General features: G+C 33.7%; 4 protein-coding genes across 4 annotated transcripts; 3 read left to right on the top strand and 1 right to left on the bottom strand.

Moving 5' to 3' along the window:
- Window positions 1-2,328: 2,328 nt before the first annotated feature.
- LOC133326978 (ceramide kinase) lies at window positions 2,329-6,298 on the top strand. Its single transcript, XM_061535588.1, has 4 exons — window positions 2,329-2,588; window positions 3,212-4,743; window positions 4,818-5,029; window positions 6,187-6,298. Exons 1-4 carry the CDS (start codon window positions 2,339-2,341, stop codon window positions 6,296-6,298), a joined length of 2,106 nt encoding a protein of 701 aa, XP_061391572.1. The 5' UTR covers window positions 2,329-2,338.
- Window positions 6,299-11,457: 5,159 nt separating this feature from the next.
- LOC133326971 (proteasome subunit beta type-4) lies at window positions 11,458-12,491 on the top strand. Its single transcript, XM_061535580.1, has 3 exons — window positions 11,458-11,618; window positions 11,690-12,188; window positions 12,263-12,491. Exons 1-3 carry the CDS (start codon window positions 11,476-11,478, stop codon window positions 12,413-12,415), a joined length of 795 nt encoding a protein of 264 aa, XP_061391564.1. The 5' UTR covers window positions 11,458-11,475; the 3' UTR covers window positions 12,416-12,491.
- A 2,871-nt stretch (window positions 12,492-15,362) lies between these two features.
- Window positions 15,363-19,321, bottom strand: LOC133326968 (uncharacterized protein CG1161). Its single transcript, XM_061535578.1, has 5 exons — window positions 19,210-19,321; window positions 19,006-19,130; window positions 18,659-18,761; window positions 15,906-16,031; window positions 15,363-15,555 (listed from the first exon to the last, which is right to left on the bottom strand). The coding sequence occupies exons 1-5, from the start codon at window positions 19,276-19,278 to the stop codon at window positions 15,391-15,393; spliced, it is 588 nt and encodes a 195-aa protein (XP_061391562.1). The 5' UTR covers window positions 19,279-19,321; the 3' UTR covers window positions 15,363-15,390.
- A 2,042-nt stretch (window positions 19,322-21,363) lies between these two features.
- LOC133326950 (stromal cell-derived factor 2) lies at window positions 21,364-22,184 on the top strand. Its single transcript, XM_061535560.1, has 2 exons — window positions 21,364-21,439; window positions 21,575-22,184. Exons 1-2 carry the CDS (start codon window positions 21,367-21,369, stop codon window positions 22,153-22,155), a joined length of 654 nt encoding a protein of 217 aa, XP_061391544.1. The 5' UTR covers window positions 21,364-21,366; the 3' UTR covers window positions 22,156-22,184.
- Window positions 22,185-25,185: the final 3,001 nt, after the last annotated feature.

Raw genomic sequence — 25,185 nt, forward strand, 5'->3', positions numbered from 1 at the left:
CGATTTTTCAAAAAAATAATAAAAAAAATCTGTAATAATAGTCAGAAAAGTAATAAAAAAACAATATGTAAAAGTGCTCATAGTATAAGAGGTCGGATCAATATATATTTCGAATTTATTCTTAGAAATAAATTCTTAATACTCCATTTTCAAAAAATCGGATTTTTTGTTTTCGTACTACATCAAAAATTTCTGGCAAACATATAAAGGAAAATGTCCTGACTTCGAATCCGAGCGCGATCAAACTTTTGGTTGATGCGCGCAAAAGTTATCGAGGTTTCAATTTTGGCCATAAGAAAAATCTTAAAATTACGCCGTTTATTATAGCAATTTTTGGCCATTGACATCTTTATTTTAGGTTTGCATTCGTACCATTTTAATAAATTGCAAACCTGCCATTTTAATAAATTTAACTTTTTCTTCTGATAATGATTCATCAGACTTAATTTGTTAACACGAAGTATTTTTTTTTTGTATATATTTTTTAATATCAACGACATTTGATTTAAAAATTCTAAGATGTGCTAATTACGTGTCCCTCTCAAATTTGACTTTTTTCATAAATACCGTTAAATACAGGGTGCGAATACTCACGGCGGGAGTATTCGCAAATGATAAAGTTACAATGAATGCACAAGCATTTCCAATCTCCCGCGAATGTTCACATTGTATGAAAAAATTACGAACAATAAAATTTCGCTGCAAGCGTCGTCGATTCGTTCTTTCGCGAGCATTTGTTGCCGAAGAACATTCTTTTGAAAAACTCAAAAAACAAATATTCGCGAATAGCATGGAATAACAAAACACATGTCCAACAACTATTGAGTTCACGAACATTCGTTGTTATTGTTGTTGCTATTTTGAGCATTCGCGAGAATTCGGGAATGTTTTCATTCGTGAGAGAATGTCAGAAAGAATTTCAACCACCAAACGAAACGAACGATCGTTGTTGTGTGCTCTCACTCGTTTGTTATGTGTGTGCGAACATTCTTTGGCGAATGCTCGTTTGGTAAAGAATTTATCGCCATAAATGCATTCGTAAAATGAGCACAAAACGAAAATAATGTATTTTGAATTATTCGCGAGCAAATTTTTGCGCACCCTGGTTATATATCACAAATTTCCAGTGATAATTTTCTGTTCTCACACTCAATTGATCAAGTATAGTACACATAAGCGTTTTCAATAAAAACTATTTAAAAATATTCCAAACGATTCGACGGTTAATCAAAACACTTTTCCCTTTGATGTGTGCTAATTACGTGACCGGCACTGTATATATATATACACCAAATTTCGGAATCCTTCTCCGTGGTATTTAATACCCTTCAGTTATATATTAAAAACGTTTTATATTTAACATCCTATGAAAATTTAATCATTAATCATTTCATCCCATGCTGTTTACCGAGAGTTTTTTTATAATAATTAAGTGCTGTCATACCGGGTCGCGTGATTTTAATCGATATGTAATGGCCAATTTGTAAAAATAATAATTTATTTTAATTGGTTGTTTGTTGAAAATAATAAGCGACAACAAGTAATTGATCAATCTGAAAATGTATGCATTGTTTTTAAATTGCAATGATTTTGAGAGCATTGTTTTTCAAATGCAGAAGAAGATTTTTTGACAGATTAATGTAACAAATGTGCATTATTACTATTGAAGTATGAATTTTTATAGGGAATTTGTTTATATAATTCTCATTATTTATATAATGGGAATGTCACAAGAGTAGTACAACAAATCAAGTCAATGTTTACATAACCACTTAACACAATATTTCCTAAGTCTTGTCTTTACAGAACTACATATATCCATTTATCTCCACACTACAATCTGTAAATAGAAATTTAGTTCAGCGGTCACCCGTCACAATTCATTTATGTTTAATTTAACACAATATTCGTTTCGAGGGCATAATACCAAAATTCATCTGCTCCAAAGTTAACACCATTTTTTTACCTTTTTATGTTTGTTTTAACAATTTCCGGGTTAATTATTATTTAAATGTTTAACTTGTTTTTTTTTTCGCTTAAAAACAACAAAAACAAGCTGGAAAAGTAACACCCATCCTCATTCCATTTTATTTTTGTATTTTTAGCACATCATTCCAACAAAAGTCTCCAACAAACCATCGGTGTGAGCTGAATCTTCCACAGTCATCCAGTTTAAACAATTAAACACTAAAATAACAACCACAACAACAATAAAATCAATTTAGTTATTCAGCATCTCTGGGCAATGACGGTGGATTCACAATAAGAGATTGAAAAAACACAACAACAAAACAACAAAATGGTTTCGGATAACCACAACCAATCCCACGCTGAAAATATGGAAAGTAAAGAATCACAGCAGCAACCACGACTTCGTCATCATCAATCAGTGGACTGTGACATACTTTTAAATACATTTCAAATAAAAAAGAAACGATACAAAGTACTGCTCAACTATGATCACATTGTGTGGGAGCGTTCCGATGCCAAACACTGCCAAACCCTAAAGAGTCCGGGAGGGATCAATGAGAAGAGTTCAACGCCAACAGTAGCATCACCAGACGTCAATGTAGCTGCAGCACAAAAAGGTAAAGTATACCAAAAAAGGCAGTATAATGTAGCGAGACACAGAAGAGGAGAAATAGGAGTGGGACGGGAACAGCAAATACAAAATTGGTTTGGATTTAATAAAACCACAATTGTGTAAACTATATTCACGTCATAGTTTTTATACCGCAGACATTTCTTTTATAAATTACCACAGTAAAAAATAAAATAACATTGTTTGTTTTCCGGTACATATTCAAAATTAATACATAGACCAACCTTGCCTTGACCGAACACCTTTTGTCGGTACATTGTAGATAACAAAATTCTAAAAAATATTCTTTATATTTCCATGATGTTTATAGAATAGAATACCACAACATTTTTGAGAACCGTTTTGTGTTCAATATGTATTTACAACTTCGAACCAAAAAAAGAACAAATTTGATTGATATTATGGGCCTATATTGAACATTAGCTGGGAATAAGTTTTTTATCTGATAGAAGTTTTTAATGCCAATTTCCAGCCATTTCGGTGGAATAATGCGACTAAATCCTTCAAAAATGTCCGATATTGAATAATTTCTGCAAATAATATTATTTTATTTTTGCCAAACTTTGATTTATAATTGACTTCAATCTGAATTTGTTTTTTTTTTTTCAGAAGCTGAATATGAACGAGAACAACTGTCTCAAAAGGCTAGTTATGGCCATTGCAGTAATGTGGTACACTTACACGAAGTGATACGTGTCTCCAAAGGTAACAGCAAATCGGCCACAGTTCGCAATGCTCACAACCCACTTACTGTCAGTGGCGGTGATTCATCACAACCACCACAAATTGTAACCACTCCAACGGATACATTTTTATCGATCTACTATGCCGAACGTATTGTTGCCTCACCAACTGACTGCAATCGTTGGCACATTCGACGTCTGACACTGCACAACAAAGATCCGTATATTGTTGCAAAATGGTATGACAATTTGCAGAATCTATTACAGAATCTGAGGCAAAAGCGTGCGAAGCGTTTGCTGGTATTTATCAATCCATATGGTGGTCGTAAAATGGGACTCCAAATCTACGAACGTTCCTGTAAATCTACATTCCAATTGGCCGGTATCGATGCCTCCTGCATTATAACCCAGAGAGCCAATCAAATACGCGATATTCTTATGTCCCATGATTTGACACCATTTGATGCAGTTTGTTGTGTTGGCGGTGATGGAACGGTGGCTGAAATGATCAATGGTCTCATAATGAGATCGATGCAAGATGCCGGGGTATGCTTACGGCGACCAGAAAACATTCCTAAACCCAGTTTGCCGGTGGGTATTATTCCGGCTGGCAGCACAGATACTGTAGCGTATAGTTTACATGGCACTTCTGACCCCCAGACAGCAGCTATTCATTTAGTTTTGGGTCGCAAGCGTGGTCTAGACGTGTGCAGTATCCGAAATACCGATGGCATCATTCGCTTTTTCGCCAGTACCATGGGCTATGGTTATTTGGGTGATGTTGCCGCCAAAAGTGAAAAGTACCGTTGGATGGGCACCAAACGTTACGAATACACTGGAGTTAAATCCTTCCTACTGAATCGAGGCTATGAAGCAGAAGTGAAAATTCTGCTCAGTGAAGATGATGTAGATAGTGGTGAAGGCGAAGGTGTCACACCACAGATTATTTGCAATGTGAATTGTGAAACATGCAAATTGGATACATCCGATGACTTAGATATGGATCGGCCATCATCCTCCAAGACATCATTACATTCGGACCTTAAGAAACATTCCCAACATTTCGATGGTAATAACTACTGTGATACCCAGGATTCCAACAACACCAATCAAAAGAACACCATTGTCAATAGTAGCGATGTCACTCTTGCCTTAGAGGAAAGAGCAAATTCACCCAGCAGCTCATCACTGTCGAATAGCGACAACATGCAACAATATGAATTCCCATCAAACGAAGCGCAAACTCGTGTTAGAGCGCCAAAATGGCGTATTATACGTGGGGAATTTTTTATGGTCACTACAACGAATATTACATGTGCCTGTAGTCGTAGTCCCAATGGCATGTCAAAATACTGTCACTTGGGCGATGGACATCTGGATGTTATTCTGGTGCGCAAATCAAATATGTTTAATAATTTACGATTTGCCATCAATACAATGGCTCGAAATGGTGATATTGTAAGTAGTGTGAAGATATGCAATTATATGTTTCGATTTAATGTGTGTGTGTATTTTTTATTTTTTATGTGTAGCGCAATTTGCCCTTCGTTGAGATCTATCGCACAAAACAATTCATCTTTAATGCCAAACCAAATATGTCGCCTCAGGACTATAATAGTATTCGAGGTTCTTGCCAACCTATTGCCGATTCGTATGCCGAAGCTGAAACAAATTTTCCAAATAAAATTTTTTCATCGTGGAATTGTGATGGTGAAGTAATTACCGATTTGGAAATAACACTGACGTGAGTATAGTTGAATTAACATTAAAGTATTGATTTGAAAAATTCAGTAGATTTTATTACAAATATGCGGAAAATCGTCGAAATGATGGGATGGCACTAGCAAGTTATTGCAAATTAAAGACTCCAATTCACGAGACATGACAAAATAACAGACTGTATGCAGTATCCCTAGAATTGCAATGTTGACGGATTGACATCGACAACACACGCTGACATCCATAACCTTCTAGGAATGATACAGGTCTGGATGCCTTGGGATCTTCAGTTTTAAAAAAGAACAATATCAATCACAAATGTGACGAACGTTTCAAACACCGACGACACAATGGACAATTGTTTCAAATGGGGACAACTATTTACCGTTTAATGAAATCCATTACATTTTGACACCACGCTTCAATCTTTCTTTGACGCATGAATAAGACGCCATGGATATCACGAGAATCATATTGTCATCCTCTAGTCAGAATAGATTACCACAAATTGAAAAAATCAAATCAAAGTGGACTGACGATTTACTGGAACTTCAGAATTTTTTTTAAAGTACCAAACAATAAGTGCAAGCTATTCTTCGATAAAAAAAAAAAAACAAGCACAATCTCATATTAAAACATGTACGGGTCACACTCAATAAGGCGACGACATCGGAAAATATTCCGAACCTTAGGACACAATCAAACATTTGAAATCTATTTGAATGGACATCAGCCATATTCTGGCTTAACTCATTTAGCGCCACCGTCCTTTTAAAAGAACGTCAAAAATGTCAATACCATTGCTAGAAAACAACCATTATCTCAGTGAATTTCCATACATTAGTTTATATTATTTCCTAACTTCATGCTAAAACAAAATTTTATTATAAAATTGTATTTTATTAATTAAATATTCTTAAAATTAAATTTTTGATTTTGAAGAAAAATTCTCTTGCGTTATCTGGGTTTATTGTATGTGCACTTGTGGCGATATTTTTCCCCAAAATTAAATTTTCCATATGACTCAATAGATCGAATACGCCAACAAGAAAATAATTCATTGAAAGAAAATAAAATTGTAATCATTATATTTTAATCGTTAGTCTGTATTCTTAGAAAATATTATTAATTTGTTTCACAACACATTTTAATTATTGCTAAAACATGTTGTTCTCTTTGCAGTTCACACAGGCAATTGATTGATGTCTTCATGCGGGGACCCTATATTTACACTAAACCATCGAAACATCCGGAAAACAATTCGATTTTCTGTTGCTGTCACTCGGAGTCTTAAAGTGTTAGTTTTAGTCTTTGTGAGAGCAAACGGAAGGAGATGGGGAGCAAACCTAAATCCATGAGCAACTAATAATTTTGTTTATAAATAAGAATATGATTTTTGTGTGATAAATATTAAGGCTGTTTCATTTATGATTAAATCTTAGATTTGATTATTCAGTATATTAGAGATTAGTAATCGAAATATGGTGATTTGGTTTTCCTTTTTTGTTTAATATATAAGTCTGTATGTATGTACGATTATTCACAATGTTATTATTGATTCTCAAAGAAGACGGCACAAAATGTATTATTTGATATTATTGGATTATTGTTATTTGTATATGTTTTATCTTAAAAATTTCAAAATAGCTGAACACTTGTTTATATTTTTGTTGTGAACATTTATGTGGGTTTATGTTTACTGCAATAAGGCATTCCTATATGTTATTTGACTTTATCTTTTATTTATGTATGTCTATGGAACGTAATTAAAGGAAATAAAATTAGTTCATTAAATATCCAAACTTTAACGATTTCTAGATAATCAATAATTGGTGTTTTATTTTATGGCTTATATGGATTATTATTGGTATAATAAAAAGAAATAACATAAAGGTATAGTATGTGAACTTGAATGTGTGATGATGATTTATATCTCTAACACAATATCACTCTTCTATCATGTTCATATTGATAATCAGTCCATATTGACCTAGAAATGCTTCTGTATAAAAGATGATGTTCCCGTACATTTTGTAGATGTATTATGAAATCGATTTAGACAAATCGAGAACAAAGCATTTGTTATGACATTTTCAAAATACTTTAAAAGCCGACTTAATAGGACGGTAAAAAGGATGTAAATCGAACAAATTTTACGTCTGTATGTCTTTGGAAGTAAATGAAAATGTCTGAAATATAGGCAATGAATAATATGATCTTACAAGAAACGACCTTTCAAGATGAGAATAAATTTGGGAATTGATATTTGAGGATTTCTTACCGACCTGGAAAAAATAAATTCAATAACTAAATACCATGGTGCTTGGTATTAAGCAATCGTTTCTCAAAGATATTAAATTAAAAAGGAAGCCAATACATGTTCACGAACATTTAGAGAATAAACAAATGAATCAAACGGTTAAAAACCAAGGTGGTTACTCTGTATTGTGTTGCAAAGCAAGTGCGATGAGAAAACTAAATGCGTTAAGATTGCAATTTGTATTCTGTATCGCTCACGCAAAATTGTAAAAAACACATTTTTATGTGATACGAGTGTTTTTTTAGAAATAAAAAAAAGGATTTTACGAGATCGATCAAATATACTCTACCTAAGTGAACACGGTTATGAAAATAGAAGTACGAATTATGTGACAAACGTTTTCAAATATTTATTTTTTATAAATTTATATAACATTTTCGTCTCAATAAAGATAAACACATCTTATATAGTAAAAGCTATTAAAAATGACCTGTAAATTTCTTAAAAACTATTGAATATAAATAAATAGTTTGTTTTGAGACTTGAAGTGGATTTTGACGTAGAATATTTTATTCCTTGACATTAAATACCTAAAATTAAGTTTCATGTTACTTTAATGCACTTAGTCGAAAAAAATACTGGGAAATTTCTTTGAAAAAAATACAAGAACATTTTTGAATTTTTGGTTCAAAATGTATGATACTATATATTCGGTATATACATCATATATACATTGTTCAGTGACTTATGCTAAAAATTGATGGATAATATTTTTGTCCCTTATACCATCCTTCTAAAAAAGTAATAAGTACGATATTAACCCTAAAATGAGTTTTGTTTTTTTTATTTATTTTTTTTTTTTTTTTTGATTTTTGACGTTTAGGCTGATTTTTGAGTTTTAGTCTATTCTGAGACTTATAGTAAAACTTTATGGAGAACATTTCTATAGAATATTCTGAGCAGCTTTAATCCCGTTTTGAATGAGTTTTCAATCACTCCTGAAAAAGGGGACCGAAAATACCCCTCCAATGATTTGATTGAGGGTTAAAGTTGTATACCAAAATATTCTTCGATATTTTATCAGTAATATTGCCGAAGACACTATATACCTAAAATATACCTAAATATACCTAGAATGCAAGGATTTCAAGAAATCACAATTCGAAAATTATCAAAATTCTTAAAAAGTGGGAATATTGCTCCCCTTTTTAGGTTACCTCCCGATGTAAACTTTCAAAATGCCGATACACGCGTCTTCTTTTTTAGCCCTCTTTCATAATCTGTTGGAATTTCCCGGTAATTATTTTATGTGTTGAACTTTTTTACACCTTTTTAACACGATTATCACAACTAGTACATTTCCGTCTGATTGGAAGATAGCCAAAGTACATCCTTTACTGAAAAACGGCGCTACTGGATTAAACTGTGCCGATTATCGCCCAATCTCAATTCAACCCGCACTGTCAAAGTTTCTCGAAGTTTTGCTCAAAAACCAAATTTGGGAACACCTGGATGAATTTTCTTTGGTTAATGTCTGTCAATTAGGTTTTTTTAATCTTTTTTTTTTTTTGCAATCTTGTGTCTTCATTCCTCTCCAACCGTTTGCGATATTTGGTCAGGTGTTCCACAGGGCTCAATTTTAGGTATACTCCTTTTTATATTATACGTTAATGATGTTTGTGAATGTGTTCAGCATTCTTCTTTGCATATATATGCGGATTTCGGGTTGTTTATGTCTAGTCCATGTCTTAACATAAAGTGTTGGAATTCTACACATGATAGTGATATTGGTCGAATTTGCAGTTGGGCTTCACATAACTGTTTTAACATCAATGTTGATACAACAAAGTTAATTATTTTCCAAAGTGGTCGTGATATACCTATTCAGGGAAGTATACGCGTGCAACTAATTCTTTGCAGTCTGTGACTTGTCTCGGCTTTGATATTGATTGTAATCTAAAATTTTCATCCCATATTACGAACATTTGCTCAAAAGTTCATTTTTGATGTTCGATGCTTATATTTTTTCTTTAAAACCATGAAATATGGTATACCTAACTATATTGATGATAATTTCCGATTTTTGTATTCTAACAGAAATTCTCGAATTATTTTTGAACGCTTTGAAAGCCTGGTCCTGGAACGTTCTTTTGTTGTTCGCATTGGTAGGTTGTGAAACCAGCTTCCCCCTGGATTGAAAAATTTCTCAATCTCACCACATAATTTTAAAATTAAATTGCTGCAATTTTTTTGTTCTTTGGAATAAAAGAATTATATATCTCGCTTATAATAATAATTTTATTAATAATAATAATAATTTTATTAATAATTTTATAAGATAATTTATTATACGCCTTCTATCAATTTGTAACCCAATGAGGAGTTTTTTATTAATAAATTGAATTGAAAATAAAAACTATGTGTTAAATTTGTTAGTCCATGACCAATGCTAGTATTTTTTTGATAAAAAATGTTCCCAAACGAAGCACATTGGATTTCTATGTGGGTCGTGATAATTATAAGATACTAAAGTTGCCCAGAGAAAAATTTTAACTATTTTTTTTCTACTATATTAAAATTCCTTTGTGATTAGGCCTTTCCATTCAATATACCCCTATTTTGTAGCATTCTTTCAATATGAAATCGTGTGTAATTGCCATATAGCGACATCTTTATGTGATATATGCAAAGCGACATCTTTTGTGGAATGCAAATTTACCTATTTAACCAATATAGTGTCCCCTGTTGGACAGTAGCAGAGTTTCAAATAATTGAAATGCCAATTGGATTAAATATCGTAAAAAAACCAGTGCCGAGCATAGTATAATTATTACAGGGCATAACACGGTACTATGGGGCGTAGCTACCAACTGATTACAATTTTTTTTTCTCAAGGTGGCTTGTTCTCTCAAATTTAAAATCCACATTTTGTGAATATATATGTGTGTATTGTTTTGAATAATACCCAGTTGTTCAATGAATATCAATTGTCTGCTATTATATAGTTATATAGCTAGTTATTATGTTCTCTAGTTACATTATACCAAAAAGTGGCACATTTCTTGATTGAAAAAATTGTCTATTTCTATAGTTACTGGTAATGCAAAAAGTAATGAATCGACAAACAAAACCGAAAAAACAAATATCATTTTCTTCAGACTTTTTATAATGTTCTTAATTGTGAAAGCAAAAGTTAAATAAAACGTGTGTGTTAAACAAAAATATAAGCAACACATATTCACGATAAACAAGATTACAAGACATTCACGATAAGCAAATTTCAAGAATCGACCAAATACATATGATGAATCTTGGGTACGTTTTGGTATTGCAACACAAAAAATACATAACATAATTGTCTTACAGATTTTCGAAAGATGTCAATTCAGAAGCATTCAGTAGATTGAACGAACAATTAAAGATGAATAGGTAAATATTATCCAAATATATAGGGTAGAGAAGCTTCTACATAAGAGTCCCATATTTTTAGTTATAATTTGTACCTTTTTATTACGATAACGAATTTTTCTTTGTGATATCGAAGAAAATAGTAAAATCTAGTAGATTCTTGCAGTACGGGAACATACCAAATATATTTGTTAATTACCCACAAACATAATTGTCTTACAGATTTTCGAAAGATGTAAATTCAGAAGCATTCAGTAGATTGAACAAACAATTAAAGATGTATAGGTAAATATTATCCAAATATATAGGGTTCTGTTCCCGTTCTGCAAGAATCTACTACTTTTTATTACGATAACGAATTTTTCTTTGTGATATCGAAGAAAATAGTAAAATCTAGTAGATTCTTGCAGTACGGCAACATACCAAATATATTTGTAAAAATACACATTTGGTCTGTTCCCGTACTGCAAGAATCTACTAAATTTTACATTTTTTTTTTTTTTTTGATATCATAAAGGAAAATTCGTTATCGTAGATCCTTGCAGTACGGGAACAGACCAATTATTTCAAATTTGGGCAGCATTGCACATCAGCGTTGATGCGTTCCCTTAACATTTTCGATTAATCGATTAGTCGAAAGTCGATTTACTTATCCCTAATTTGCAGCTCTGCAAGACAAATTTTGATTGTCATTCCAAAATACAACAGTTCCGCCGACTTGCAGAAATTTGCAAAATAAAATAGGATTTTCAACAGAGAATATAAAATAGAATACAGTGAAAATGTATGCCGGCAGTCACTTGATGAATCAACAGTTCTGGAGTAATGGACCAGCTCCTGGACAATTTTATAATTTCACTGGTGGTTACAATGGTCTGGCCACGGGCAATGTTAGCCAATGCAAGGAGTTCACAACACCTGGACTCTTTGGAACACAACACAGTTCGTAAGTACCAATTTTGGAAACTTTGTGTTATTGCCAATAAGAGATTTTATTAATCGGATTTGTAATTATAGATCTCCCATTACCACCGGTACCTCAGTGGTGGGCATTAAATTCGATGGTGGTGTTATGATTGCTGCCGATAACTTGGTCTCCTATGGCTCTCTGGCACGCTACCAAGATGTTCAGCGTGTCTTCAAAGTCAATAGCAAAACAATCATGGGAGCTAGTGGAGACTTTGCCGATTTCCAAAGCTTGAAACGTAGTATTGACCAAAAAATTGTCGAGGACCTGTGTCACGGTGATGATCTCGAAATGAAACCCAAATCGCTATACAATTGGTTGACACGCGTTTTCTACAATCGTCGCAGCCGTATCAATCCCTTGTGGTTGGAAATGGTAGTTGGTGGTTTGGATAATGGTGTACCCTTCTTGGGTCATGTCGATCTACGTGGTCGTGCCTATGAAGATGATGTTGTTGCCACAGGTTTTGGCAAACATTTGGCATTGCCTTTGGTTCGTGAACAATTAGTTGAGGGTCAAAAACTAACACAAGAACAAGCCTCTAATGTGGTAAGTTGAAGTACCACAATAGAGTGGGAGGAAATATTTGTCTAACTATTGAAACAAATCATTTGTTTTTACAGCTCCGCAAATGTATGGAAGTTTTGTACTATCGTGACTGCAGATCTATGCCTAAATATTCGGTGGTAGTTTGCACCAAGAATGGCAGTGTAGTCCAGGGTCCATTTAATGTGAACGAAAACTGGCAATTGGCCACTATGGTTAAGGGTTATTAGAAATTTCATCATGAAAATTAATTCTTTTTTGTATACAATCTCTTGGAATGTGATTAAATATAATTTGAAAAATTAATTTGATTGTATTTTTGTACATTTACACTTTTTATTGAATATAGCAGACCCGGCAAACGTTGTTTTGCCTATTCAGAATTGCATCAATATAGGGTTGGTAAAAATGAACGAATTCATGGAAAATATATTTCAGAAACTATTTACCAAAAAATTTTCTTCAAATTTCCACAATCAAAAAATATGCATAATATTTTCCTCATGACGGTAAACCTTCATTTGCTGATACTCCAGTATATTAAGTAATATTGTTATTGTTATTAAATTATATCAGTATGTGTGGTAATTAAGTTTATCAATTGATCGAACATATTCCACCAAACATTTTTCAGGAGAAGGTCAAGTTTTGATCTAACTACTCGTATTTCAAAAGATAATTACTATTTTTTTATCACATACGATTCATAAGTCCTATAAAAGGTGTGTTGTGTTCAATTTCACAAATCTCCAACTTTTTATGTTTTTCTTAAAATTTTCTTTTGGTAAAACTCTTCCCACTTCATTAAAAATAATCGAAGGAGAAATGTATTTGAGGAACCATAAAGGCACATATAAGTTAGACACCTAGAGCATCTAATGCGCAATTGTCTCCATGTAGGATTCAAATTATATATATATATATACTTCCCCAATATAAGCTAAATATAGCTAAATTGTTGAGGTATTTGTAATGGGCATTTTGGTATATTCTATGTATATGTATTGAAATATTTCACAAATAAAGCTGGTTTTATTTCCTATTTAGAATACGTTGAAGTTTCAGCCAATGATCGCGTGGTATATATGTCATGTATTGGTTTTATAATATAAAAAATTGGCTCACCATTATTGTGCGTTTTTAAACCTCCATATATTTGGCATAGTACGATGTTATGTACTTTTGAAAGTAGTAACACATACCGTATACATTGTCTTTAATTCGGCATTTCATGTAGGATAGGGAACTTCTCTGTAAATTGTAGGTATAGTATCACTTTATGGTATATATCCCACATAATGGTAGGCAAATCGGTCCAGCCGTTCCTTCAAAATAGGTTTTGCAAGATTTTCGCGGATTTTTCTCAACATGTTCTTTTATAAAAGCTTTCCCACTTAAATTGCAGGCAACTGAAAGAAATTTTGAATCAAATCGGTGCCGCCGTTCCCAATTGATGAGGTACTATACATTTTACATCACTTTTATAAATAGATTTAAATACATTTTTCTACAATTTGATAGGGTATTATTTTTTCGTTTGACTCCCACGCTCTTTTTACGAAAACAGGTTATGTATGAGTCGGTGTCGGAATACATAACATCGGCACATACCGATTAAGCATCCAATATTTAATCGGGCAAAACACAAAGTCGCGTCATCTATCGGACGAACTTAAAATTAAATACAAAAACACTACTCACACCCCATAGGACATATACGTAAAGTTTGGTCTAAATCGGCGCAGTAATTCTTGAAATATAGTGAAAAACACAAAAAAACTAAAGATTGCGCCATCGGTCAGATGAACTTCAAACTACACAGAAACACTCCTCATGCCCCATAGAGGCTGTATACACAATTTGGTAAAAATCGGTGCAGTAGTTTTTGAGTTTAGCGATCACGAACATACACGTAATTTATATATATATAGAGATAGAGATTGGGAAAGATTAATTTGAAAATTAAATTATTTAATTAATCGGATAAAACCCCTTCTGAAGTTCTTAAGATACTCGCCAAGAGCTATTATCCCCAAAAGTAATTTTCCAGCACCCAATATCTTGCAATAATTCGACAAATATTTTCTTTTCGATGTTTGAAGTTTTCATTCTTTTTTGGTTTCTTCCAAAAAGCCCTTATTAATAGCAAAAATTCAATTTAGCAAGGAATCGATGTTTCTTCGTTTGGAATTGAATTAATGAAAGTCCAAAAGTCAGATGAGACCGACTATATGATACCATTCCCAATTTTGTGTATATTGGTGTCATTCGTTTCCAACAATAATAGTTATTCTACGCTCAATTTGGAACGTTATACGAATTTTGATTGCAATCGGTGAAACGTAAAGTATTTGGTGAACAATTTTCGTACACTCAAGGAGTGCCATTCTAGACCCATTATGGTATGCTTCGCAATATTTTTTGTCAATCGAACAAACTTTGTGTCTGTGGTACACAATTTATAACAAGTCGGACGATTTGATCGATTCCAACAGAACTTCACATACATCAATCTGACAAACCTTTTGAGTTTTGTGCACCACATATAAAAAATCGGACGCAAATATACATGGAATCTATATCTAAATCTGAAATATTTATACAAAACTTCACACACGCCAATCTGTACGCAGTGCAAATATTGTCAATTGAACAAGCATTGTGTCGTGTGTCAACTATTTTGGAATTGGAGTTATATATTATATAGAGATTATAATACCTCACATATTCCCCTCCTTCTAAATATCACGAATTGAATTAGATTCTCATATATATTTATTAAATTTACGCATATTTTTATTACAATGATTATGGGTAGCTAATTCTATATAATACCTAATTAATAAATTTACTTTTTATGCATATTATTCGTAGAGGTATAAACAAATTTTGTATATGCCAAATCTTACTTTTTTGATACGAGATCTAACTTTGGCCAAAAAACAAAAAATGTTTAACACAAGATGAAAATCATTAACTAAAAAAGTATATAATATATCGTTGGACCTTAGCGAAAGAACTTATGTCAAAAGCTATTTTTTTACCATTAGGGTATTTAACCAAAAGTCCACTGATACATGTGTATATCCGAAATTGCCAATTTCAATGAAATTATTTTGGAATTGTTGATAATTCATAATATATACGTATGTTGTATTGCCACCACCACCTTTTTGATTTGGTAGATGCATTCAAAAATATGATTTTAATTGAGCATAGTGCGTCTATCATAAATGTGGCGACGTTGTTCTCGTACTTGTCTCTTCCATTTGTCCTGCTGATGGCCCACCCGATTAAGAACATTGGCTCTTGAATTCAGTTCTTGATTAGCTGATGAAGACATAGGAGGAGAAGCAGAAGTAGTATCATCCTAAACGAAAAAAGAAAATTGAAGAGAACAGTTAATTTCGATGAACAGCGGTTGGTTTAAACTAAAATCTAAAATAACAACAATAAGAAACAGAAACAAGAGATGTCCAGTTGGTTAATAATACAGTACGAAAAAAGATTAAAAACAAATAAAAAAGAAAGATGAAACCCAAAATGTGGTTAATAAGAAGTCGTGTAGATATGAAAAAACTGAAGGAGGAAACCAAAAAAGGAACAAATTATTTTGTTTTTCGTTCAATAAACAAATAAATGCAAACAAAATCAGTCAGAATCTTTATTGTCGTCTACTAATAAACTATATTTAACGTTAGAAAAACGTTGCATATGTACATCTTCGTTTGTGTGCTCCTGATAATTGGCCTTGACACGTTTGTTCAGCAAAGGATCCAGACACATCAGGAATAGCATATATATCACAAGTATGGAAATAATCCATATAACAATGATTACGACAACCTGAAAATAAAAATTAATTAAAAATTATATGCAAATATGGTGAAAATAAATGGCCTGTTCACGTACTGCAAGAATCTTAATAATTTTTATTATTTTTTCGAATATCATAAAGGAAAAGTTGTTATCGTAGTAAAAACTACAGTACACGAACAGACCAAAAAAACTATATATGATGAAAATACAAAATTTGATTTCGATACATTAAAGCTTATAATCGAGTGTTAGTTTTAATACATTTACATACGTAATGGCTATGGCTTCGGTTACGGAAATTGAGGAGAAGGGATTTAACACAACGGAGATTTGAAGCTATAGTTGGCCCATTATAAAATAAACAATCTTGTTACATTTACTAATACAGTCAAATCCGCTTAATTGAAAGTGCTCAAATACAGCAAGTTTGTTTCAATTAATCGAGTTTATTAATAAAGCGAAGTCCGGATAATTAATATATTTTTCATTTAACCAAAGTTCAAAAAATCTGATATTAAAGAAATAACATGAATAAATACAGCTTTATTAAAACATTGGTAAAAAGCTTCTGTCTCCATGTTCCAAAGAAAATCCGCCTTCTAAATTCGGAAGTTGTTTTGTTGGAAGGCTCTTCTGGCATTAACATCTAAAAGATCCATCTCTTCCCTAAAAAAGTACTAAGAGTACTACTATATCTTTTTGACAGGCTTTATTGTCAACAAAAAGAAAGAATTTTCTTCCAAATGGCTTTTAACTTGGATTCCAGATCCTTCACTCGTTTTTGTCCATATATGGTCGGCAATTTTTTCTGATTTACCAATTTTCTGGATAAGTCACCACGTAAAACTAACGTTACCAAAATGCGACGCATATATTTTTTCAATTAAGCCGAGTTGTTTAAAAAAAAAACATGACCTTTTGGAAATAATTCCGTTTTCAATTAATCAAATTTAAAGAAAAGCTATAGAGATTTAGATATAGCTCCCGTATGTTACAGTAAAAATCCTAGGAAAATCTCTGATATATCCCCAAAGTGGTGAAGAGTATCATTTTCATTTTTTAAATTATCACAGTTGGGAAGTTCTTTTTAGCTCGGTGGAATGGTGACATTTCGCAGTAAAAAAATATTTTGCTGTTTTTTGTTTGGTGCATTCAGTTGTAAGGTACAGGGTGTTAAAAATGGAAGTGAACGAAGAGAAAATTCGGCACATTTTAAAGTTTTCCTTTGACAAAGGCGAAAATGCAAGCGAAGCGGCTAAAATTGTGAATGGTCTATATGGTTCCAATACTGTAACAGCCAATTATGCAAGAATGGCGAATTCGACGGCAGGAGCCGACGGGTTACCAGCCGAACTATTCAAGACTGGTGGTCAGCGCCAAATCCTGGAAAAGACCCACGAAAAACACATCGACACATACCACCTATTCGTCGACGTCGACTATAAAGCCGCATTTGGCAGCCCTATTCGTTCAGAGGTGTTTAAAGCCATGTCTACGTTTGGCATTCCTGCAAAATTAATACGGCTATGCAGGATAACTTTAAGTGGGACAAGGTCAGCAGTTAAAGTCGGAAAGGACCTATCGGAGCCCTTAAATATCGAACGAGGTTTCAGACAAGGTGACAGTTTGTCGTGTGATCTTTTTAAAATCCTGCTGGAAAAGGTCATACGAGACGCAAGGGTGAACAGAATTGGCACTCTGTACACCAAACAACACATGTTACTCGCCTACGCCGATGACATCGATATAATGGGTCGAACATTGCGAGCGGTAACAGCCACCTTTGAACAAATTGAGAAGGAGCCTGCCAAAGTGGGTCTGGAAGTAAACGGGGAGAGGACCAAGCTGGTGGTATCAGCGCGCAAGACGTCCAGAAGACTCGGACCAACTGTGGAACTTGAGAACTACAGCTTTGAGGTAGTTAAAGATTTTATATACCTTAGTACCGCCACAAATAAAATGAATGGAATCAGTTTTGAAATTCGGAGAAGGATTGTGATGGTCAACAGATGCTACTATGGTCTAAGTAAGCAGTTTAAAAAAAGCCACTTCCCGCCAGACCAAACTCACACTTTACAAGACGCTGATACTACCCATGCTGTTATATGGATCTGAAGCAGATATGGCAGCTCTTGTGGCGTTTGAAAGAAAAATTATCCGAAAGATCTTCGGGTCGATCTGCGTCGACGGTGAATATCGGCACCGAATGAACCACGAGATTTACAATTTATACGCGGACATCGACATAGTCAGTCGTATTGAGCGGAGCGACTACGATGGCTAGGCCATATTCTGCGAATGAAGGAGAATGCCCTAGCTCAAAAGGCATATAAAAGCTAGCCTACTGATGGTTCCCGTAGAAGGGGAAGGCCACGAATTAGATAGCAAGACCAAGTAGAAAACAACATCTTGGAACGCGGTTTTTCAATTTGGAGGAGATGCACACAAGACCGACGAAATCTTTTTTAAGCTCGGCTTATGGAACAACCGTTCTGTAACAAATCAGCTAAGTGAGTAAATAAGAATTCTACGATCCATACCTCTGGAAAGACTAAAGCTATTTATCCATGTTTTACTTCAAATTTGTTATCTCTTAAATAGATTGTAGCCTTATTAACTAATTAATATCTAGTATTTTAAAATTATTTACATACTTTTATCAAAGTTGTATTGCGTGCTTCATGTTTACATTTGCATTCGGGACAAATTTCCAATTCATTTTCTCCCAATCGTGGTAACAGTGCTCCATCGCATACACTATAAAAAGAAAAAAATATATATATTTTAATAGGGGGAGGGTATTTACTTAATCAAATAAAAACAACATAATATAGATGTTGATAATCTTTTGTTATGTGGGCACACAGATGTATGTACATACATACTAACATATTCGATGAATGTATGCATACAAAGAAATGTCACTCGCTAATTATTTATCGTATTCTTTAGCAAATACAATCTAATTAAATCAACAAAAGACAATTGATGACAAACTTACCATTTTGGAGCTGTCGTCGAATTTGGTGAAGGAGCAATTCCGGTGCTTAATACTTTTGGTAATGGTGTAGCTGTTGTGGGCTTTTGGGGCTCAATTTTGCTGGTGGCTGTGCTGTTCGTGTCAGCCTATTTGTTTTTGTGTAAAGTTCGTTCGGTTAAATACCAATTGTAAGTTTTGCGATTTATTTGATTTATTTGGACTTACCCATGTCACGCCAATAAAAAAACATATCGCCAATAGCAGTGTGAATAGAAATAGACGTTTATACTCCATTAATTTGCGGAATAGATTTATTTTTTTAATTAAATGAAATAATTTTTGACAGCGGAGAAAATCATTCGCCACCTTCACTTTTTAACACGACAAGTCTCTGCAGAAAATAATATAGAAAAACGTTCCACCTTTACGAATGGGATGGGATAAGACAAAATGCTAATTACAACCCTGTAAACGTGAGGTGAAAGTAAACGATCCGAGGACCAACCGTGGCGAATAAGAATCAAAACAAACGAGAAAAGAACCAACAGCTGATCACAATTTGAACAGTTGATCAGCTGTTTGTAGTTCCGGAACGAACTAGTTCGCCACCTTCACAATTTAACATTACAATTCACAATGACAATTAAGGATAAGTAAATTGATTTTCGACTAATCGACTTTTTGTATAGAAAAGTCTGATATCTATTAATAAGGTCACCAAGGTAGCAATAGAAATCGGAAAACAGCTGTTTTTTCTCATGTCTAATGTCAAAAATTTCGTCTTTGTTTACGTTTTCATAATGGAAGTCAATTCACAATAATGCATTTTGACAGCAAACTTAAGAGGTATCGATTTCCAGCTGGTCTCCCTGGGTGACCTTATTTATAGGCCATGCCACTTCCATTATGAAAACGTACAAAGTCGAAATTTTTGACATTCGACTTGAGAAAAAACAGAATTCGATTGCTAACTTGGTGACCTTATTAATAGATCTTGTAAAAGTCGAAGTCGACTTTGATCTATGAGAAAATCGTAAAGTCGACTTTTCAAGATCGTCTTTCGATTTTCTTCATAAATACTTTGATTTTTTATCACAAAGCTCAAATTGTACAAAAATTGCTCTTTCTTGAACTTTACTTTATCTGTTCACAATTGGTCTGCTCCCGTACTGCAAGAATCTACTCGATTTTACTACGATAACAAATTTTCCTTTATGATATCGAAGGAAATAGTAAAATCTAGTAGATAATTGCAGTATGGGAACAGACCAAATAATTCATAAAAAAATAATTTTTAGTTGATTTTGCAGAAGTCAGTAAAAGTCGAAAATCGATTTTTAACAGTTTTGACAAAATCGACAAAAACCGAAAAGTCTAAAAATCGATTTTTTGGTCAGAGGCAAAAATCTAAAAGTCGACTTTTGCGCTCGACTACGTAACTCTAATGACAATTATGTGGTAGTGGGCAGCCTAAGTGAATTGATATCCCAAATGGAAGAAAATCAAAACAATGCTTCTTCTTCTCTTGGTCTCTTATTAGTATGTAACCTTGAGTTTACAAAATGCTGTGGCCAATATCGATTATGCAAAATTTGCGCTCGCAGCAACCACCGCGATTTCCAAGGCCAAACCCTACTCAAAGGCCTTGGCAATGAAGAGGTTGACAGTGGAACTGCAACTTGCTGTATAGAAGTCATCGTTGAAGCAGAGGAAAACACGTACGAGTATTCAGGCCTGGTTCGCTTTGTATGAAATGTCAATTTATTCTTTTACAATAAAAGAAGCCAATTTAACATGCCAATCTTGAAGTCCTCTTTTGTGTTCCCCCCTTTTACCTTGATATAAGTGCCTTTCTCCTTTATCTTGAGGTACTTCTCACCATCTTTTCATACAACACGGATATCGATTTGTATGAAATTGAATTGAACCATTCAGATAATCAGATAATTATTGTAAAAGACCAAAAGAGAACAACGTGCAAAATCATGTTTCATTCTGATATTCCTTTACAAATTGACATTTCATAAAAAGCCAACTTAGCAGTTCAGGCCTGAATCCTCGTATGTGTTTTCCCTTAAAGGCGCTATTTATTTGTTAGATTCACAGCGAAAACGAAAAATTCACGTACCTGATCACAAAAAATTTGATGTGTCGCTAAGTACCCTTATCTTTTACGTTCCTCTAAATGCTGACATTTTGTGTAGTCGTTTTCCAACACTTGTACATTCTGTTATCTGACTGTCAGTGATTGTTTGACAGCTGTTTGCGTGTCTATTAAGGGGCTGTTCTGCTTATATTTTACGTGTATTATAGTTGTTTTATATTTGCAAAACACACAAAGAATTAAATAAATCCTAAAAAGAAGAAAGAACCAAAAACAAAATGAAATACGAACAACATCGGATACTTTTATTGACAATATTTGCAGTTCTATGCAGATATCCAGCGGCTTTTGGTAAGTTTGTGCTAATGTTGTTGTGGTCGGTTGTGATTGGTCGCTGCGGCCCCCCTTTTTCCAGAAAAAGCCGATAGTAAATTGTTCGATGTTATCAATAAAAATTGTAATGTTGTAAATTGTTTCTATTTGCAGCTGCTAAGAAGAACTATGTTACCTGCGGATCCATAATAAAATTATTGAATTCGGATTACAATATGCGCCTGCATTCACATGATGTCAAGTACGGTTCAGGATCCGGCCAACAATCAGTGACAGCAATTGAATTGAAAGAAGATGTAAACAGCCATTGGGTCATCAAGGCATCTACAAACAAACACTGTGAAAGAGGTGAACCCATCAAATGTGGAGACATTGTCCGGCTGGAACATTTAAGCACACACAAAAATCTGCATTCACATTTCTTCTCGTCTCCATTGTCGGGCGAACAAGAAGTTTCGGCATATGGTGAAAATGGTGTCGGCGACACTGGCGATCATTGGGAACTTATTTGCTCAAATGAAAGCTGGATGCGTGATGCCCACGTTCGACTAAGGCATGTTGATACCGGAGCATACTTGGCTATATCTGGACGTACATTCGGTCGTCCTATTTCCGGTCAAATGGAAGTTGTGGGCGTGAATAATCCCAGTCATGGAACAAGATGGACCACAGCTGAAGGCCTTTTTATTGTTCCCAAAGAGAAAGAGACTGAATACATCCACACAGAACTGTGAGATCATTCACGCCACATTGATGCTTGCTATCATTTTAGATCATTTGAAAAAAAAAACACAGCCCCATTGACGTTTTAGTTGAATGAATTTCAATAAATTAATGATTTGAAATGTTGTGCTCATATTTATTTGGGAATTTTATGATAAGTAGATGATATTTTGTCAGAGTACAGTTTTATGTGTATTATAAATGAGTTAGTAAATAAATCTAATAATTTTGTGTACAAAATCACTAACTAGTTTATATGCTTCAATCGAATATTTTGCTAAATATTAAATGATTTATTTGGAAATTAAGTAGTCTATTACAAAAACAATTTATTAAATATTGTAGGGGAGAGGGATGCTTATAATGATGTACTTTGAATCTAGAAACGACACAATTTACTCAGATTTAATAATTATTCAAGGCTCGGGTAGTTTTGAACTAAATTGTTTCATACAAAAGATGTATATTTTTATTTTTATACTCAAGGAATCTATTTATTAAAAAATGCGTAATCATTAATATTCTCAAATAGAAAATTCATATAAAAATGTTACAGCAAAAAGGGGAAAAATTAATAAAACTTCACTTCATACGATATTATCGATATTATGGAAAAGCCAATTGCAAATTGAAAATCTCTTACTATTGTATAGTGCTCTCTGGAAGTAGTTTCTCCTAAATGTAATGTTTTAGCAGTACCATTTTAACGAAATATCTTCATAATATTTTACAGGGTTGATTTATTCATTCAGTACTTATCACATTTTTTTAAGGTCTTCACTTTTAAGTGAGTTATTTATAATCTTTCGAGTCGAGCTTAATGATCTAAGTTTTGCAATGAAAAGAAAAGCCATGCGAAAAAACATGTGTATACTATGGAAGCAATTGTAGGTGTTGTGGATAAATTATCAATCGCTACAACAAATATCTGCTTTGAAAAGAACTGTTTCTAGAATGAAGACGTTGACAAATTTGAATTTAATTCGCATATGCAAAGTTCGCATCAGGGCGAACCAACAGCGAAACGCGTCGCATAATGGTGGGTTCTTCTCCTGGCTTTCCTTTTCATTGCAAAACTTAGATCCAGCGTGACCGTTGTGCCACTAAAGTAGCAATTTTGATACTTTTTTTCGGCCTTGCTACTCTTGTGCCACTTTTTTATTTTGATACCAAATGTGACACTTTTTGAAATGTTGTGCAAATTCTTCCTATATTTTGCTACTTTGTTTTTAAATGCTCGTACACGAAGATATTTACTAAGGAAATTTCCATGTGGACCGTTTTTGATTTTATTGAAATTGTCTATTGGAATTTTTACATCCTGTTGTACAGGGAATTGTTATTGTGCATGACATACGGAAAATATTTTTGTAATCCAAATGAAGGTAACATTAATTATCCCAATTAGTACGTCTCATTTGTTTAGCCTATCCAAATTGTTTAGAATCGGTTAAGATATAGGTATAGCTGCCGTATACAAGATGGCGCGCATAAGGCCCGACTTTTTTCCCCAATTGGGGCAAAATTTACCATTGGGTATCGAATAGAGTCCACAATGACTTTTCATGGGATACAGGCTTGGGATGAGAATAATATGGATTTTGTTAAAGTCGTCTCAAATATTGAAATATTTGAACAAAAGACTTTGCTTTTGTCCGATTTTAAAATTTGTAACTACCGTCCATATATAATTTCATCAGATTCTATGTTAGGTTAGGTTAGGGATGTACGGTTGTTGTAACAACCGTCCACTCGGAAACTATGTCCTTTGTGATCATCCTTTAAAGAAAAGAAAAAAATAGTGGAAGAGTAGGGAGAAAAATAGTGAGGGGGCGGAAGAGAGATTATTTTAGCCAAGTCAATTTTTTGACAAAGCCTAGAATTTGGTTAGGTTTTGAAAAATTTCATGACATCCAAACTGTTAATGTTTTTTGCTGATCAGCGATGGACATTTGCAGAGGATTCCATGTTAATATGTAGCAAAATAGTGTGCCACTTTTTGTGCCACCTTTTCAAAAGATTTATGCCACCTTTTTTCAAAAATGATACTTTCTGTGATACTTTTTTAATTCAAATGATCACTGCCCTTACAAGGCAAATATTCAAATAACAAAAACTCTTTAATTTTATATATCGCTTATTTGCTGCAAGAGAGGCATAACTCAAAACGAGTTAATGAAGCTGGATTGTTCGCTATAATAGACTACATGTTGTGTAAGAAATTCATATGAATATCTCTTACACTCTCTAATTGAGAAGCTGTAGAAGTTCCTCTGTCCCATATAAAGTGTGAGTAAATTGAAAACTTAAAACGCATTTTCGGCAAAATCGTTTTTTTAGTTATTCCTGTCTTGCAGCAAATGAGCGATATTATCCGTCCGTCCGCCCATCTGTTGTTGTTGTAACAGTTTTTACACAATGGGCTGGGGTGACAGACGTTGGGCGAGTAAGACTCGGGTCGTTTCCGATGGTTCACCTTTCGAAGGGGGTAATCGATTTCATTCATAATGTCTTTTCCAAACTTAAATAAAATTTAAAGATGTGAAATATTCAAATGGCCGATAAAATGGTCAATTGCTGAAATTTATCTTTTGAAGCGAACGAAGTTTCCATTATCATCGCAGCTTTGCACATCGTAAATTTTTTACTTTGCCTAGAACAACTCCGAAGGTGGTATCTATCGATCCAGTTCTTCTGGTACCTTCCCCCTTAAGTGTGAATATTTCGATTTTTTTTAAATACAATATTAAAATCTATTCTAAGTCCGATGCTGAGACCCATTGGTCTAATCCTTCTTGCACCTCCCCAATATAGGGTCCACATTTTTGAATTTGTTAAACCAATATTAAGCTAAAGAAATGTCCGATTTGATACGAACTGTGCGCATCAACATTTTTCTTTCGATTGTTCCTTTTTGCATATTCTTATGCAAGTTTCGGACTAAGGTGCCCTTACTCATTTTTCCTTTTCGCACCGATTGCCATTTTGGCGTCATTCTAAAAGTGTAATTCGAAATAGTAAGACGTAGCGGCAGACCACAA

Source organism: Musca vetustissima, unplaced genomic scaffold (assembly GCF_032173495.1).
Source record: "Musca vetustissima isolate MV318-11 ecotype Yass unplaced genomic scaffold, APGP_CSIRO_Mvet_v1 utg6038, whole genome shotgun sequence".
Lineage (NCBI taxonomy): Eukaryota > Metazoa > Arthropoda > Insecta > Diptera > Muscidae > Musca > Musca vetustissima.